The sequence below is a fragment of the Nannobrachium achirus genome (assembly GCF_963921795.1).
Source record: "Nannobrachium achirus genome assembly, chromosome: 19".
Lineage (NCBI taxonomy): Eukaryota > Metazoa > Chordata > Actinopteri > Myctophiformes > Myctophidae > Nannobrachium > Nannobrachium achirus.
The window spans coordinates 9,063,269-9,078,520 of NC_137826.1; the positions used below are offsets into that span (position 1 = coordinate 9,063,269).

General features: G+C 43.6%; 1 protein-coding gene across 1 annotated transcript; it reads right to left on the reverse strand.

Moving 5' to 3' along the window:
• Positions 1-7,954: 7,954 nt before the first annotated feature.
• ovca2 (OVCA2 serine hydrolase domain containing) lies at positions 7,955-13,260 on the reverse strand. The gene is made up of 3 exons (XM_080749120.1): positions 13,056-13,260; positions 10,666-10,748; positions 7,955-8,589 (listed from the first exon to the last, which is right to left on the reverse strand). Exons 1-3 carry the CDS (start codon positions 13,195-13,197, stop codon positions 8,143-8,145), a joined length of 672 nt encoding a protein of 223 aa, XP_080605246.1. The 5' UTR covers positions 13,198-13,260; the 3' UTR covers positions 7,955-8,142.
• Between the last annotated feature and the right edge of the window lie 1,992 nt (positions 13,261-15,252).

Here is a 15,252-nt window from a genome sequence, read left to right on the forward strand (position 1 = left end):
TTCATATTTAAAAGTAACTTTTATTTTTCCCCCCTGAACCCAGGGTATGGCAGCTGCATACCCCTGCCATACCCAATTGACGCCCCTTGCCCCTCCTCCTCCTCCCTGTCCCGGACGGTACTCCGCTGGAGGAAACAGTGACCCTTCAACACAGAACCCTTCACTCTCCATTTGTCAACTACTACGCTGCATGAGCAGGGGTGTCGCACCAAAATCCTGGGCCCTGGGTTACAAGGATTCACTGCGGGCCCCCCGTGAAATGTTCTTCATAGTTTAACCTGTTTAGATTGGGAATGCATTATTATGCATTTTGTGTTTTTTTTAACTATTGAAAAATAGCAGATCTACAAGCGCTGCAAGCTTGTAAATCTGCTATTTTTGAAAAATCTTTGAAAAACCTGTTTCTATGTCAGTGGTGCTCAAACCTTTTCATGTCAAGGACCTACATGTCAAGGATCTACAAGCTCGCAGCGCGGCACTAGCTTGTAGATCTGCTATTTTTGAAAAATCTTTGAAAAAACCTATGTTTCTATGTCAGTGGTGCTCAAACCTTTTCATGTCAAGGACCCCCACAATTATATGTATTTGGCCACGGACCCCCCCCCCCCCCCCCCATCTCAAAATATTTAGTTCCAAGGACCCCCCCAGAAGCAAAATTTCTGTCGCAAATGTCCGCTTAAAAAACACATATATTCAAAGATGTGTGCACATTTTCACGACTTTTCAAAAATAGCAGACCTACAAGCTGGCAGTGCGGCACTCGGTGCCGCGCTGTGAGCTTGTATATCTGCTATTTTTCAATAGTTAAAGTATAAAATAATTAAGACCCCTCCACCTTGGGCCCTGGAGTCACACTTTTCCCCCCCTTGTGACGCCCCTGCTGCAGAGGGTGGAGAGAAGAGTGTTTTTGTGCGGTTTGGGGCTTGTGTGTGTGTGTGTGTGTGTGTGTGTGTGTGTGTGTGTGTGTGTGCGCGCGTGGTTGCGGGGGTTATCCCCTCCCACTTCCTTCTGTGTCTCTCATTCCATTATTTCCCGCTTGTTGCGCAACAGGGCCCGACAGAATTCCTGAGAAGAGAGTCACAGGCTCTGTTGTAAAACTTACTGGCAAGGGTGAACCTCTGTTTTTCTTTTACCGTTTCCCTTTTGCCTCGCGCTCGCTCGCTCGCTCACTTTCTCCATCCGTCCCTCCTCTGCGTGTTATCAAAACCATGTGTTGAGTGTGTGTTCCAAGGGTCCTGGAGGGACACGAGGGCCACAGGGGACACGCGGAGAGCGTGACTATCTGACAGAGGATTCGGGATCGCGAGGCGGTGGTCACGGGGGCTGTTGTTGTTTGGGCTACTTTTTGCACCGCTTTTAGGGGTCAATATATACGAAAGGTAATTAAACCCATTCAGAACGGGGTACACAGTATTGTGTATTATTATTTTATGCTTTATAACTATTGAAAAATAGCAGATATACAAGCTCACAGCGCGGCACCGAGTGCCGCTCTGCGAGCTTGTAGATCTGCTATTTTTTTTAAATCGTGAAAATTCTATAAGTGTCTTTTGAATCCTTCTAAGGTTTTTTGAAAAAACGTATGTTTCTATGTCAGCAATGTGGCTGGCCATTGTCAAAGAAAAGGTCCTTTCCACTTGAGCTCAACTGGAGCTCAGTTAGTCTGTTCTTGAGAGACTACTGTATGTCAGTGGTGCTAAAACCTCTTCATGTGAAGGACCCCCAAAATGATATTTGGCCACGGACCCCCATCTCAAAATATTTAGTTCCAGGGACCACCCAGAAGCAAAACTTTAGTTACAAACGTTCGCTTTAAAAATACATATTCAAAGATTTGCACACATTTTCAAGACTCTTTTTCCAAAAATAGCAGATCTACAAGCTCGCAGCGCGGCACTCGGTGCCGCGCTGTGAGCTTGTGTATCTGCTATTTTTCACTGGTTAAAGCATTCAATAATTCTAGGCCTAAATGGGTTAAAGAAAGAATATAAACCCCCAGGTCAAATGGTCTAAAGGGAAAGAGTATGTGAGAGAGAGAGTGAGAGAGAAATGGAAGTTAGTGTCGTAGGCCTTGAACTCTCAGTTAAAATAACACTGTATTTTGCCGTGCAGAATGCTTTGTTGATCTTTGCGTTCTCTGGAAACACATCACACCCATAACACAGAGCAGAGCCTACATGCACCCTGGTGTACAGCATGTGGACAGCATGTCTTTCCTTTTTCTATTTCAGCCACGCACGCAATCCAACAACACAAATGCAAAGACACCAATTCCAAGACACATTCCAAGAGTCCCATTCTTCTTAAAGATGCAGTGCCATGATTTCTTTCCCCCCTAAAACATGAGGATCAGTATGTATATATATGTCATAGTATATTAGAGAAACAGCACATTCGAGACGCGGAGCACTCGTGGTGCGGCACGGGGCGGAGCAAGCGGTCGCCACAACAACGTACTCCAGGCGGTGCGCCGCTCTATTGTCCACGACACTGCGAGCGGCTACCGAAGCCCCCCTGTATCCACGAAGCCCAAACGAGTTACGAGGCCCCCCTGGGTCCACGAAGCCCCAAGCGGCGCGAAGGCCAGCGGACCTTGGTCCTGCTCTTCGCCCCCGAGCGCCGCAGGCGCGAGTGGCCGCGAAGAGCGGGCCAGGGCCGCGCGGCCGGCGGAGCGCCGCGCGAGTTACGAAGCCGTGGTGAATGCAATCGTTATATTTATGCCCAGGCCGTAAGGCCTGGGCAAGCGCACGTTAAACGCCCTGTCCAAGTGACTACAATGGAGCTAATGGCTAGGCTAGGCTAGGCTAGGCTAGTAAATAAAGAGTAAACACTTCCGGTCTGCGGCGAGTTCAAAGCGTGACGTAACTCTCTTATATACACTCTGGTGAATGGCAGAGCAGTGGCTGACGTCGCCATCTGGTGGTGATTAGTGTGTGGTGAACGTCAAAACGAGTGCTCCTTGACAACTTTTACTGGTTTCTTGAACATACTGTAACATATATACTAGGAGGAAGATTCTTTCAAAAAAAAAGTGTACAGAAAGTGTTAAAATTGGGTTTTTATGTGGCCACACTCACCAGTTCATTAAGTATGCCTGGTTGTCAGGTGGGTGGTAGTCTCGCGTAGCCAAACAACTATTCCACAATCTCCGAATGCTATATAGAGTCTGGAACGGCACCTCCCGAACGGCGAGTATCGGAAGTAGCCGCTGCTGCACTGAACTGTAGTCCCATTGGAAACATAACAGAAACACAATAGCTCAGACAAAGTCATTCGAGCGGCATATTCTTATTATGGGTGTGGTATAGTTTTAGAAAACGTTTGAAAACAACATGGAAGTAACACCAACAACACCAGAAAAAGACGAAATAACGCCCCCAGAAATGTTGAAAGGAGACAAACGCTTCCAGTAGGACATGTTATTGCTACTTCACCAAGGGAGCGGTTGTGTCACATCCGCTTTATCTCGCACTCATCATTTCTATTCCGGTTTGCCAGACTGTATGCCGGGAGCATTTGCCCAAATCGCGGAGGCAACAGTCTGGCCACGCGAGACTAGGTGGGTGGTGACCCAACTGAGGTTAGCCACGCCCACAGTGTTGGGTGAATGGTAAAAGGGGAGGGGATGAGTTTATGATGTTATTTAACCTGTGTTTTTCGACTTGGCCTTTTGAGGCCCAGTCTTTCAGCTTTCAGGAAGTAACCAAAAATACACAGGGAAGACAAATCTGCACATTATAACCACACATGGGGGTCTATTAGTGTAATGTCAACTCCATAGACACATACAAAACAGAAAAAGTACAAAACTATGGCACTACCTCTTTAAACAAAACCTATATACTTCGCTGTCCGGGGTCTCAGAGGGGTCTACACTTGGTCGTTTCCCCTTTTGCCTCCACAACAAATCTTTCTGATCTACAAGCTCACACTGCGACACATTGCACGTTTGTACTTTGTAGAGCGTCTATTTTCGCGGAATGTTTTCCTACCATGACATGCCCACAATGGGCGCGCTAGGATCAATGTGGTTAACCTCCCTTTTCTTCCCTCTCTCACACATCAAAGACCAAATTGTCTGAGGTCTAAAGCAGACATGTGTATCAGTCCGAACAGCTCCAGTCATGACATGTAAGGTGGATGAAGAGAGACGGGCAGGAAAGGTTGGGTAGGAACTGACTAAATGTACTAGGGCAGGGGTCTTCAACATCTTCAGGCCAAGGACCCCTTAGTTGAGAGAGAAATGAAGCAGGGACCCCCACAACCTTTTCATAGATTCCATATAGATTCATCGTTTGACAGCACAATCATCAGTGTATTTTGGATTCATGTCAATTTGTGTTTTCAGATATTTAACCACTCGCGCTGCGAGGCATTGTGAGCTTGTAAATCTGCTATTTTTGGTTACAGTTCTCCGAATATGGACGCTAGGGTTCAATTTGTAAATATAAAAAGGTTTGGAAGATGTGGAGGACCCCCTGTAGTAACTCTGAGGACCCCCTAGGGGTCCCAGCCCCCTGTTGAAGACCCCTGTACCAGGGATGTAATGAGATTACTCACTTAAGTAACTATAAAGAGCCCATATTGTTCATTATTGTTTTCCTAAACATTCTTTAAAATAATGTAAATTTCCAACCCCCATATTTTCAATGTTTGATTTTGCAGTAATCCAAAAGTATTCAAAATAGATCAAATTCGAAGGATTGTCACTCGTTACAAATTGCATGAATGTGTAATCAGTAACTAACTACATTTTCAATGTAACCTGAACCAACCCTGAGTATGGGTCACTAAAGCTTATACTCAATTACACATCGGCGTTGCTTGCGGAAAATAACAGATCTTGTCGGCAAGCGACACCGCTGTGCAACAGCATAAATTAGCTGTGGGAAAGGCAGAGACAGAGAGAGATAGAGAGAGAAGAGAGCGAACAAGAGACAAAGTGTAGAAGTAGACATCTGGAACCAATCGGGGGCGCAATCTAACATGCAGCTAGGAAAGAACACAACGTCCTTGCCCCCTTCGCACGCGTGCGCACACCGTTACAAAAACATCAGTGCACGCACCTACGCACAGTCATCATGATTAATTAGATTTAGCATCGCACTCTTCTTATGTGCTAATGCATGCATTTTCAACAAGAATGGAAAGGAGTAGGAGCCATAAAATGATCCATCGCACTGTTGTTTTTGACAGCAAATTTCGATTTAGTCTTTTGAATAAAATGTAATTTAATTTTAGTCATAATTTAGTCACCTGAAAGGTTCTAGTTTTAGTCTAATTTTAGTCGACTAAATATCATACGTTTTAGGCGACTAAATCTACAGTCGATTTAGTCAACTGAAATGTATTTTGGCAGGCCTTGATGGCATCGTAATGACCGAGTTTACACTTGGTTGTGTGCTGAAAATAGCAGATCTACAAGCTCACAACGCAGCGTGACAAGTTGTGAGCTTGTAGATCGGCTATTTTCAGCACACAACACCTGAGAGCAACCAAACATAAAATGACTCTTCTCCACTAGTCTCTCCCTAATGTTTTAGTCTAGTTTTTATTTTGTTGTTTGTCAATGTTTTTAGTCATAGTTTTAGTCACCAGTAAGACTCCCTAATCGGGAGATAAGCGACCGTAGGTGGACGAATAGGTACCGGCCCCGGCTCTCCCGGACGCTCCTAGGCCGAGTTAGGGCATTTTATGTGAGCTGCAGTGGAGGGGGTCCTCCACTGGGGGCGCCACCACTTTTGCATCCGTTCTGGAGCACCAGGAGTGGGTGGTCCCCAGGAATTCCCCGTGGGGGTGGTCATTTTTGCACATTTGGTCATTTTTTACACCTGGGGGACTCCCAGGTCCCTGGAGCTCTGGGGGTCCTTGGAGGTAGTAGTTTTGCAGGTAAGGAGTGTGTGTGCAAAAGTTGGCATGGATGGGGGTAACGGTTGTGGAGATATGAGCAGGGCAAAAGTGTGACGTGTGACGTATGACTCACGGACGGACATTTTTTTACACCTGGGGGTCCCCCAGGGACCTGGGGGTCCCTGGAGCTCCGGGGGTCCTTGGAGGTTGTAGTTTGGCAGGTAAGGAGTGTGTGTGCAAAATTTGGCATGGATGGGGGCAACAGTTGTGGAGATATGAGCAGGGCAAAAGTGTGACGGACTCACTGACTCACTCACTGACGGACAGCCGGTGGAGGTTTTGGTAGTAAATGCGACCTACGGTCGCAATCACAGCTTAGTTTTTATTTAGACTTTATTTAGTTTTCATCAGTGAAAAAAGTGCAGACGACAAACATTTTTCGTCATAGTTTTAGTCAACAAAATCAACACTGTTCCATAGGCACAAGTCCCCTGGTATAATGTATTTAGAAATGGCTATATTTAAAGCAACGCTATGTCACTTTCTTTATGAATAAAATGTAATTTTGTCCAATCTGTATGGAAGAGTATGTTAATAAAATAGAACTTATACAATTGAGGTGGTGGTATTTCGTCTCCATGCTCTTATACTGAGACATTTAGATTGTGTCAAAGGTCATGTCTCGCCTAGGAGACACAGGATCTGACAGTTTGACCCGAAGTTCAACATTAAATTTATCCCCTGAGCAAGCAGGCAGGCTCTTTTAGCTCAATGGAAAACATTTCAGCACGTGCCAATCCGGGGTAGACGAGGAAAGTTACATAGTGCAGCTTTAAGGCTTAATGGAGCATTCCAAACTAGAGATGCAACTATCGATTGTTTTAGCGATTATTCTACACTCCAAAGGTACTCAAAATGTTTTAATTTTATTATCTATATCGACAAATCTATCTGAAAGAAATTCCAATAATTGTTTGATAATACTAAATAGACTAAAATGATTTGTCTATATACTAGTCTGACAGTATACAGTATGTTGCATTTTATACTGTGTCAATGTGAATATTTGTTGCACCCCTATTCCAAACTCTCTTATTTTAATACCCATATCTCATTATAGCACATAAGTTCATGGTGTTGTTAATATATTTGCTGAAGTTATTTCAAAAGTTGCATTATGAGGAACAAAAATGTGAGTTGACTGTACACATCAGTATTTTCATAACCAAGATGTCTTTTTTTTTCTTTTTTTTAAGACATCTTGGCAAAATGCACTACCTGCTATGATCTATTTGTGACTGAAGGCATGCACCATGGTGGAGTATGAAAGGTGCTATACAAATTCTTTCTTTCAGTTCCTTGCCACGCACACAACTATAAGCTTTGAAAAGCTCACAACGCATCACAAATTCAATACAAGCTTTACATAAGATTATTTATTACCTCCTAGAAAATGAGATCTTCCCTGAGAATCATTGTATTGTTTTGACAGTATTGCATGTGGTTAACTTGCAAGCTTTTCTTTATTTATTTTCTCAACAACAAAGATTGTTTGCCAGAATTGCCGCTGGATGTTTTTGAACAGTAAATACATTTGAAATGAAGTGCTTCCAGCGTGATTTATACTTTGTCAAATGACGGAGTCTCTCGCCACACAACTAGCAAATCATGTCAATATAAATTAAGCATTATTGTCTCTGTCTGACGCATAATCACACAAACTCTGTTCTAGGGATGGGTCGATCCGCGATATTATCGTTTATCGTGATAAAAAACACTCATGATAATCGTATTGTGGAGATATAATTTATCGTGATATCGTCCTCCGTCATGCACTGGGATCAATTCAGCTTTTATTTGCCGAGCTGCATATCCGGTACCACTTAAACCCTCTATAACTGGTAAAAGGTACTTATAATATACATACTTAATACAGTCTTTTTCACTCTATCAAATGTCTTTGCCAAAAAATAGCCGATCTACAAGCTCACAACGCGTCATGTCTTTGGCAAAAAATAGCCGATCTACAAGCTCACAACGCGTCACAACGTGACGCGTTGTGAGCTTGTAGATCTGCTATTTTTTTGGCAAATGTTACCCCCCACTCCCGAGGATAATGGTTTATTGATTATCATGATAATATCGTAAATCGCGATTTCTTTTGTCACAATAATCATGATTTGAAATTTTTATATTGTCCCATCCCTACTCTGTTCCGCACATTTCAGTCCTCGACCGAAAACCTGCCGAATCTCCCTCTCTCTCTCTGTGTGTGGCCGTTCCAGCGTGTTCCTAGCTCTCCTGAAACCTCTTGAGGAAGTCCCGGTAGGTTTGTCTGTGCGCGGACGCGGCGGGCACAAAATGGCCGCCGGGATGCGTCATCACCTGTGGCTCCCGGAAGGCGGCGAGAAGCTCCCTGCTCATGTGGTCGGGGATGACGCGGTCCTCCAGTCCGAACACGTGCAGGGAGGGCATCAGGACGGGGGTTTCGTAGAACCTCCGGTGTTCGTCGCAGGCGCTACGGAAGCCCGCCACGAGCACGGCAAAGCGGAAGCGGAGCTCCGGCTCCGGGTTCTGCTCCTGGAGCGAGCAGAGCATGGCGACCAGCGCCGCTCCCTGGCTGAAGCCCAGCACGCCGTCGAACGGCCCCAGGTCCCTCACCGCCTCTTTGACCGCCGCCACGCTCTCCTCCAGCCCCAGGCTCTCCCGGCACGCCTGCTGAGCACTGAAACCCCGCGCCTGTGTGTGTAGAAGTGCAACGGGTTCATCAAACTGACTGATTTAACCCATTTAGGCCTAGAATTATTGAATGCTTTAACCAGTGACAAATAGCAGATATACAAGCTCACAGCGCGGCACCGAGTGCCGCGCTGCGAGCTTGTAGATCTGCTATTTTTGAAAAAGTCGTGAAAATGTGTGCATATCTTTGAATATATGTATTTTCAAAGCAAACGTTTGTAACTCAAATTTTGCTTCTGGGGGGTCCCTGGAACTAGATATTTTGAGATGGGGGTCCGTGGCCAAATATATATCATTTTGGGGGTCCTTCACATGAAAAGGTTTGAAAACCACTGACATAGTAGTCTCTCAAGAACAGATTAACTGCGCTCCAGTTAAGTGAAAAGGACCTTTTCTTTGGCGATGGCCAGCCAGATTGTTGATATAGAAACATAGGTTTTTCAAAAAATCTTAGAAGGATTCAAAAGACACTTATAGAATCGGATCAAAATTCTAATTTTCAAGATTTTTCAAAAATAGCAGATCTACAAGCTCGCAGCGCGGCACTCGGTGCCGCGCTGTGAGCTTGTATATCTGCTATTTTTCAATAGTTAAAGCATAAAATAATGATACACAAAATGTGTACCCGTTCTAAATGGGTTAAACCAATTATGAAAACATGATCGATAATAGATATTTTAATAAAATAATCAATTAGAAATCGATTGCTATTTTGAAGAAAAAAAAATTGTGAAAATAGCTGATCTACGAGCTTGTAGGTCAGCAATTCTCACTACGTTTGTACGACACCGTTACGAGTTTGTAGGTCTGCAATTTTTGTACGACACTGTTGTGTGCCAAAGTTTAAGATAGGCTTAACGGAGTAGTTCACCCCCAAAATGACTTTTTTCTATAGAGTACTCATGCCATGGAGACTTTTGTTCAATAATGTTTTTAGTTTTTTGTCGTATTCCTAAGACAAAAATGTAAAAATAAAATTAAAATAAAAAGTACCCTGACGGTTTCCCCATCCAGTGCCATGCATTCGGGTTCCCATTCAGAATCAATGGGGGTAAATTTACTATAATCAAATTTTTGGATTGCGACAAATACAAAAAAATATTATTGAACTCAAGTCTCCATGGCATGAGTAATCAATAGAAAAAAAGAAATTTTAACTACTCCTTTAACACATTAACCTGCAATCTTGTCCATGGCAGTGAACCGTTTCATTTGAAATATCTCGCCATTTCAAATGACGAGATATCTCCTCAATGGCAGAACATTTAAAGCGATTAATCAATTCATTGACATATAATGTAAACAAAAAAAATATATATATATATATATATATATATATATATGTTACAGTATGTTCAAGAAACCAGTAAAAGTTGTCAAGGAGCACTCGTTTTGACGTTCACCACACACTAATCACCACCAGATGGCGACGTCAGCCACTGCTCTGCCATTCACCAGAGTGTATATAAGAGAGTTACGTCACGCTTTGAACTCGCCGCAGACCGGAAGTGTTTACTCTTTATTTACTAGCCTAGCCTAGCCTAGCCTAGCCTAGCCTAGCCATTAGCTCCATTGTAGTCACTTGGACAGGGCGTTTAACGTGCGCTTGCCCAGGCCTTACGGCCTGGGCATAAATATAACGATTGCATTCACCACGGCTTCGTAACTCGCGCGGCCGGCGGCCCTGGCCCGCTCTTCGCGGCCACTCGCGCCTGCGGCGCTCGGGGGCGAAGAGCAGGACCAAGGTCCGCTGGCCTTCGCGCCGCTTGGGGCTTCGTGGACCCAGGGGGGCCTCGTAACTCGTTTGGGCTTCGTGGATACAGGGGGGCTTCGGTAGCCGCTCGCAGTGTCGTGGACAATAGAGCGGCGCACCGCCTGGAGTACGTTGTTGTGGCGACCGCTTGCTCCGCCCCGTGCCGCACCACGAGTGCTCCGCGTCTCGAATGTGCTGTTTCTCTAATATACTATGACATATATATATATATAAACAGCACTTCTCGATTATTCAATCAATCGAAATAAGTAATCCATAGAATAATCGCTAAAAAAACTATTGATAGTTGATTGCAGCTCTACCTGGGTGTCTGAGAACCACCAGCCTCTGGGATCACTGTCTTCTCCACTGCCAGCCACTGATGAGCCATTCTCCTTCTCTGGAGCTGTGGAAGATTAAAGTGCTAAGTGACATGTTTTTATTTTCACAGTTTGCATACATCACTATATTTGTGTTCATTCCAGCCAAAGGAAGAGCGTCTCCCTGCAGGTCCCACCGGGAGGAGACCCTCTGGTAGACCAAGGACCAGATGGGGGATTATATCTCCACACCGGCCTTGGAACACCTCAGGGTCCCCCAGGAGGAAGTAGAAAACTTTGCTTGGACAAGGGAAGTCTGGAGCTCTCTGCTGGAACTGTTGCCCACGCAACCCGATTCCGGATAAGCAGTTGAAGATGGATGTATAGATGGAGATATATACTGTATACGGACTAAATTACTATTTACTTCACAGATTTGAATTATTCACACAGGTGTGATTAATTAATGGGCAGCAGGAAATCTGGGCAGTGGGCACCAGAAAAACTGGGCACTAGGAAGACTGGGCACTAGGAAGACTGGGCACTATGTGCTCGGATGATCTGTGAGTCTGCATTCCCCTGCTGTCACACTGTTCTGGGTGTGGGTGTGCGTGTTCCTGGTTTGGGCTGAAATAGTAAGAGCAGCAGAAATGTGTGACATGACGTTTTTGCATTGGTTTCACACATTGACACATAACAGGATGTAAAGACAAGGTTTCCTGGTTGTCCCAAAGGTGTCTGCCTTTCAGTTGTTTTGTTTGGAAGGAACGATCTGTACCAATGATGGTAGCTCATTTGCAAGATCTTGGTCTATTGTTCGCCAAACCCTGGAGTCTGGACATATAATAGTACATACAGTATTAAGTTGAACTACGACAAGCTCACAATGCCTGCATAAAAACAGCATTTCCACTGTTTTGTCTACTTCTGTCAGACTGGCAGTTATCAAGATGCATGTGTGACCACATGACACCACCACAGACTATTATGTTTGACTGCCAATAAATCAAAAGAAATAACCCATGCATGGACTTCCCGAATGAAATGGTAAATGGTGCATTTATATAGCACCTTTATCCAAGGCGCTTTACAGAGATTGTGCATTACATTCACCCATTCACACAAACACACATTCATACCCACCGATGGCAAAGGAAACCATGCAAGGCACCAACCTGCTCACCGGGAGCAACTAAACTAGGGTTTCAGACTTCAGAGTCTTGCTCAACGACTCTTCGACAATTGGAGCCCGGGAATGAACTGGGAACCCTCCGTGTTCTAATGACGGTTTCTCTACCCCTGAGCCACTGCTGCCCCTAATTGAAATGCAGTGCATTTCAAAATTAACAAACAGGGTGATGGTGTGTAGCCATCACTATTTTGGCAAATAAACTCTTATATTCTACTTTTCTAGAATGATCTATTATGTCTGTGTGTATATGAAATAGCCTACATGATGTACATGTCATGTAGTAATGAAATAAGTAGCCAACTCACATTTTGTACTTTGAGTAAAAGTATCAATACCCTATTGGAGAAATAGTATGTAACATGTACAAGTTCACTATTCAAAATGCACAATTAAAGTCCAAAAGTATTGGCATCAAAGTATTCTTTAAGTACCAAAAGTAAAATTAGCCTACTCATCATTATGCAGAAGGTCCCATTTCACAAGTTTTCAAATCACAAATGTATAAAATGTATCAAAATCCTAGAGAAATGTCAACCTTCTTAAAGGGGTATTTCACTTTCAAAAAAACTTTTGGTAATTTTATCATCTAATCAGGCTTTTATGAACACCCTGACTAGTTTTTAATTAGCTTGATTGAATTTAGATATTTGATGTACCAGGCCCTCCAGGCCCAGGGCCTCTCACACACACACCCATTGTAACTTCAAACTTCATTTTAACCATGATAGATTCATTAAAAACACCCATTATTTTGTCTGGAGACTCATACTACCCTCCTAATATGTGAGCAGGCCGTACACGTGTTTCGATAACATTTTTCATTTATTTTTAATAATTATGTTTTTGTATTTCATTTTTTCCATTTTTCCAAATAATTATTAAAAATAAATGAAAAAAGTTATCGAAAAAACACGGCCTGCTCACGTATTAGGAAGGTAAAATGAGTCTCCAGAAAAAATAATGGGTGTTTTTAATGAATCTATTATGGTTAAAATGAAGTTTGAAGTTACAATGGGTGTGTATGTGGAGAGAAGCCCTACCACTGCTCCCTGTGAAAAGTGGAATATCCCTTTAAGTCAGAGTTGCTTGAAGTCCAGTGGGAAGTCTCCGCAGTCAGTTATGATTTGGGGTGCTAGCTATGGCATCTGCAATGCTTTGTAGATGGATCTGTATGTATTATATCATCATTATGACGACCTACCCACAGGCACACTGTGCGGTGCAGTCATGTAAACAAGCTCCACTTGCTTCTTCAACAGCTTCCGCAGGGCTCCCGTTTTCTCTCGGAACGAGCCGCTGTTCTGACGGTAACCATGAATGCACAGGATCCGCAGAGGAGCCATGCAGACTAGAGACAATCTGACTAGTATAAAACACTGTAAAAGTTTATAGCAATGTTATGGCAACCAACCAACCCGGTGCTTTATTTATCCAACGCCGTACGCCTGATAATTCGTTGTAGGGAAACAAAAGTTGTATGTTAAGAGTTCCGCACAGAGGAAAAATGCAAGGAAAGTCAATTATATTTTTTAATTGTTCTACTTATGTCCCCATTTTGGGGAGGTCATAGGGGACAGCTGTGAATAGTTGTCAAAAATGGTACATTTGTCATTTTACATTTTCTTTAAAATAGCAGGTCAAATTGTTATTGAGCTCGTTTAAAATAGAAGATCTACCAAAACAATAGCAAATCTACAACGTGTCACATCAAGACTATGTGCTGTTTGCACTGCTGTTTACCATTTATTGTGACTGTTTTGACCTTATTATTGAATTTTACTTTTGTATTCTTGCCAATACACAGTCAGTGTTGAGGAAGCTCCATAAGAATTTCACTGGTAGTCTGCCACAGCTGTAGGCCTATATTGTAAGTGTGTATTCATTTATTTATTATTATGCTTTGAATATGGAGTTGCAAAATGTATTGAGGTTAACCGTACCAAGACAGTTTGTAAGGATGTCTAACTGTGGTTTCATCCTATATTCCACAGGGTGGCAGCAGTGAACCATAAATGATGAGACACTGTCACAACAGGGATGTGTGCGGTCCACAGCAACCCAAGGTAACAATCTGAGTTATTATGAGACACATATTTGAGGGTATTCTTTTTAATGTTGAGATATGAGACAAAACTGAAAAAATTGTAATGTGGGCACAGTGAATTCTTTCAAATCTACAAGCCTGCAGCTACTTATGTTATGGCAATGGCAATGGATCAATAGGGAATGAATGCCCCACCTTTTAATGCAAACTCCATTATACCTGTTGTCATAGGACCCGTTTTGTTCATCTGTTTGCCTGTGTGCATTTATGCCAAAATATGGAGATATCTGTATCTGTCTGTGTGCGTCTATTTTATGCCCATAAATGTAGATCTCTGTATAGGCCTATCTGTCTGTCTGTCTGTCTGTGTCCCTTTTATGTCCGTATATGGAGATCTCTGTACCTGTCTGAGTCCCTTTATGCCCATTATCCTAAAGGAGTTCGAAATAAACAATGTTGTCATTGTCATTGCCCTTGTCATTATCCACAACTAGAAGTGTCTAGTCGGGGACCAGCCTACTCGGGAACGATGTAAATAGGGAATGAATGCCCCTTTAATGCAAACCCCATTATACCTGTTGTCATAGGACCCGTTTTGACCATTGCATCCATTTTATGGCCATATATGGAGATCTCTGTATCTGCCTGATGGGCGGCCGAGCGTCTAGTCGGGGACCAGCCTACTCGGGAACGATGTAAATAGGGAATGAATGCCCCTTTAATGCAAACCCCATTATACCTGCTGTCATAGGACCCGTTTTGACCATTGCGTCCATTTAATGCCCATATATGGAGATCTCTGTATCTGCCTGATGGTCGGCCGAGCGTCTAGTCGGGGACCAGCCTACTCGGGAATGATGTCTGTTTGCCTGTGTCCATTTATGCCCATATATGGATATGTGTATGTTCCAGACACAGTGCCGGTTCCGGAAAACCCTGATGTCAGACATCTGTTCCGCATACTTGACCTAGAGTGCAAAGTGAAAGTGTGGAAGAATTGTCTATTTGCACAGGAGTAATGTCAAAATGAGTCAGCAGAAGTGATGTCACAATGAGTCAGCACGGTTTCCGGAACAGCCTGATGTCAGAAATCAGCTCTGCATACGGAGATTCCGAACCTGCACTCCACGGCGGGGAACGTGCGTGCCGAATTTGAAGCATGTGGGACGAACGGTTCTCGAGATACGCGGATTACATACATATGTATACAGTACATACTCACAGAGATTTCTCGCATTTATTATAAGATGAAAACTTTTACAGCACTGGCTCTCTTTCCTCTGGAGAAGGCTGGGTAGAGTTGACCATGAGCGAACACAGGTTGAGGCAAGTAGATGCCAACTCGTTCATTCTC

Coding starts and splice junctions, on each gene's coding strand:
- ovca2 (XM_080749120.1), bottom strand. CDS start 13,197: ATGGCTCCTCTGCGGATCCTGTGCATTCATGGTTACCGTCAGAACAGC. Junction 10,749..13,055: donor ACCGCACAGTGTGCCTGTGG/GTAGGTCGTCAT, acceptor AATCTTCCACAG/CTCCAGAGAAGGAGAATGGC. Junction 8,590..10,665: donor GGTGGTTCTCAGACACCCAG/GTAGAGCTGCAA, acceptor CTACACACACAG/GCGCGGGGTTTCAGTGCTCA.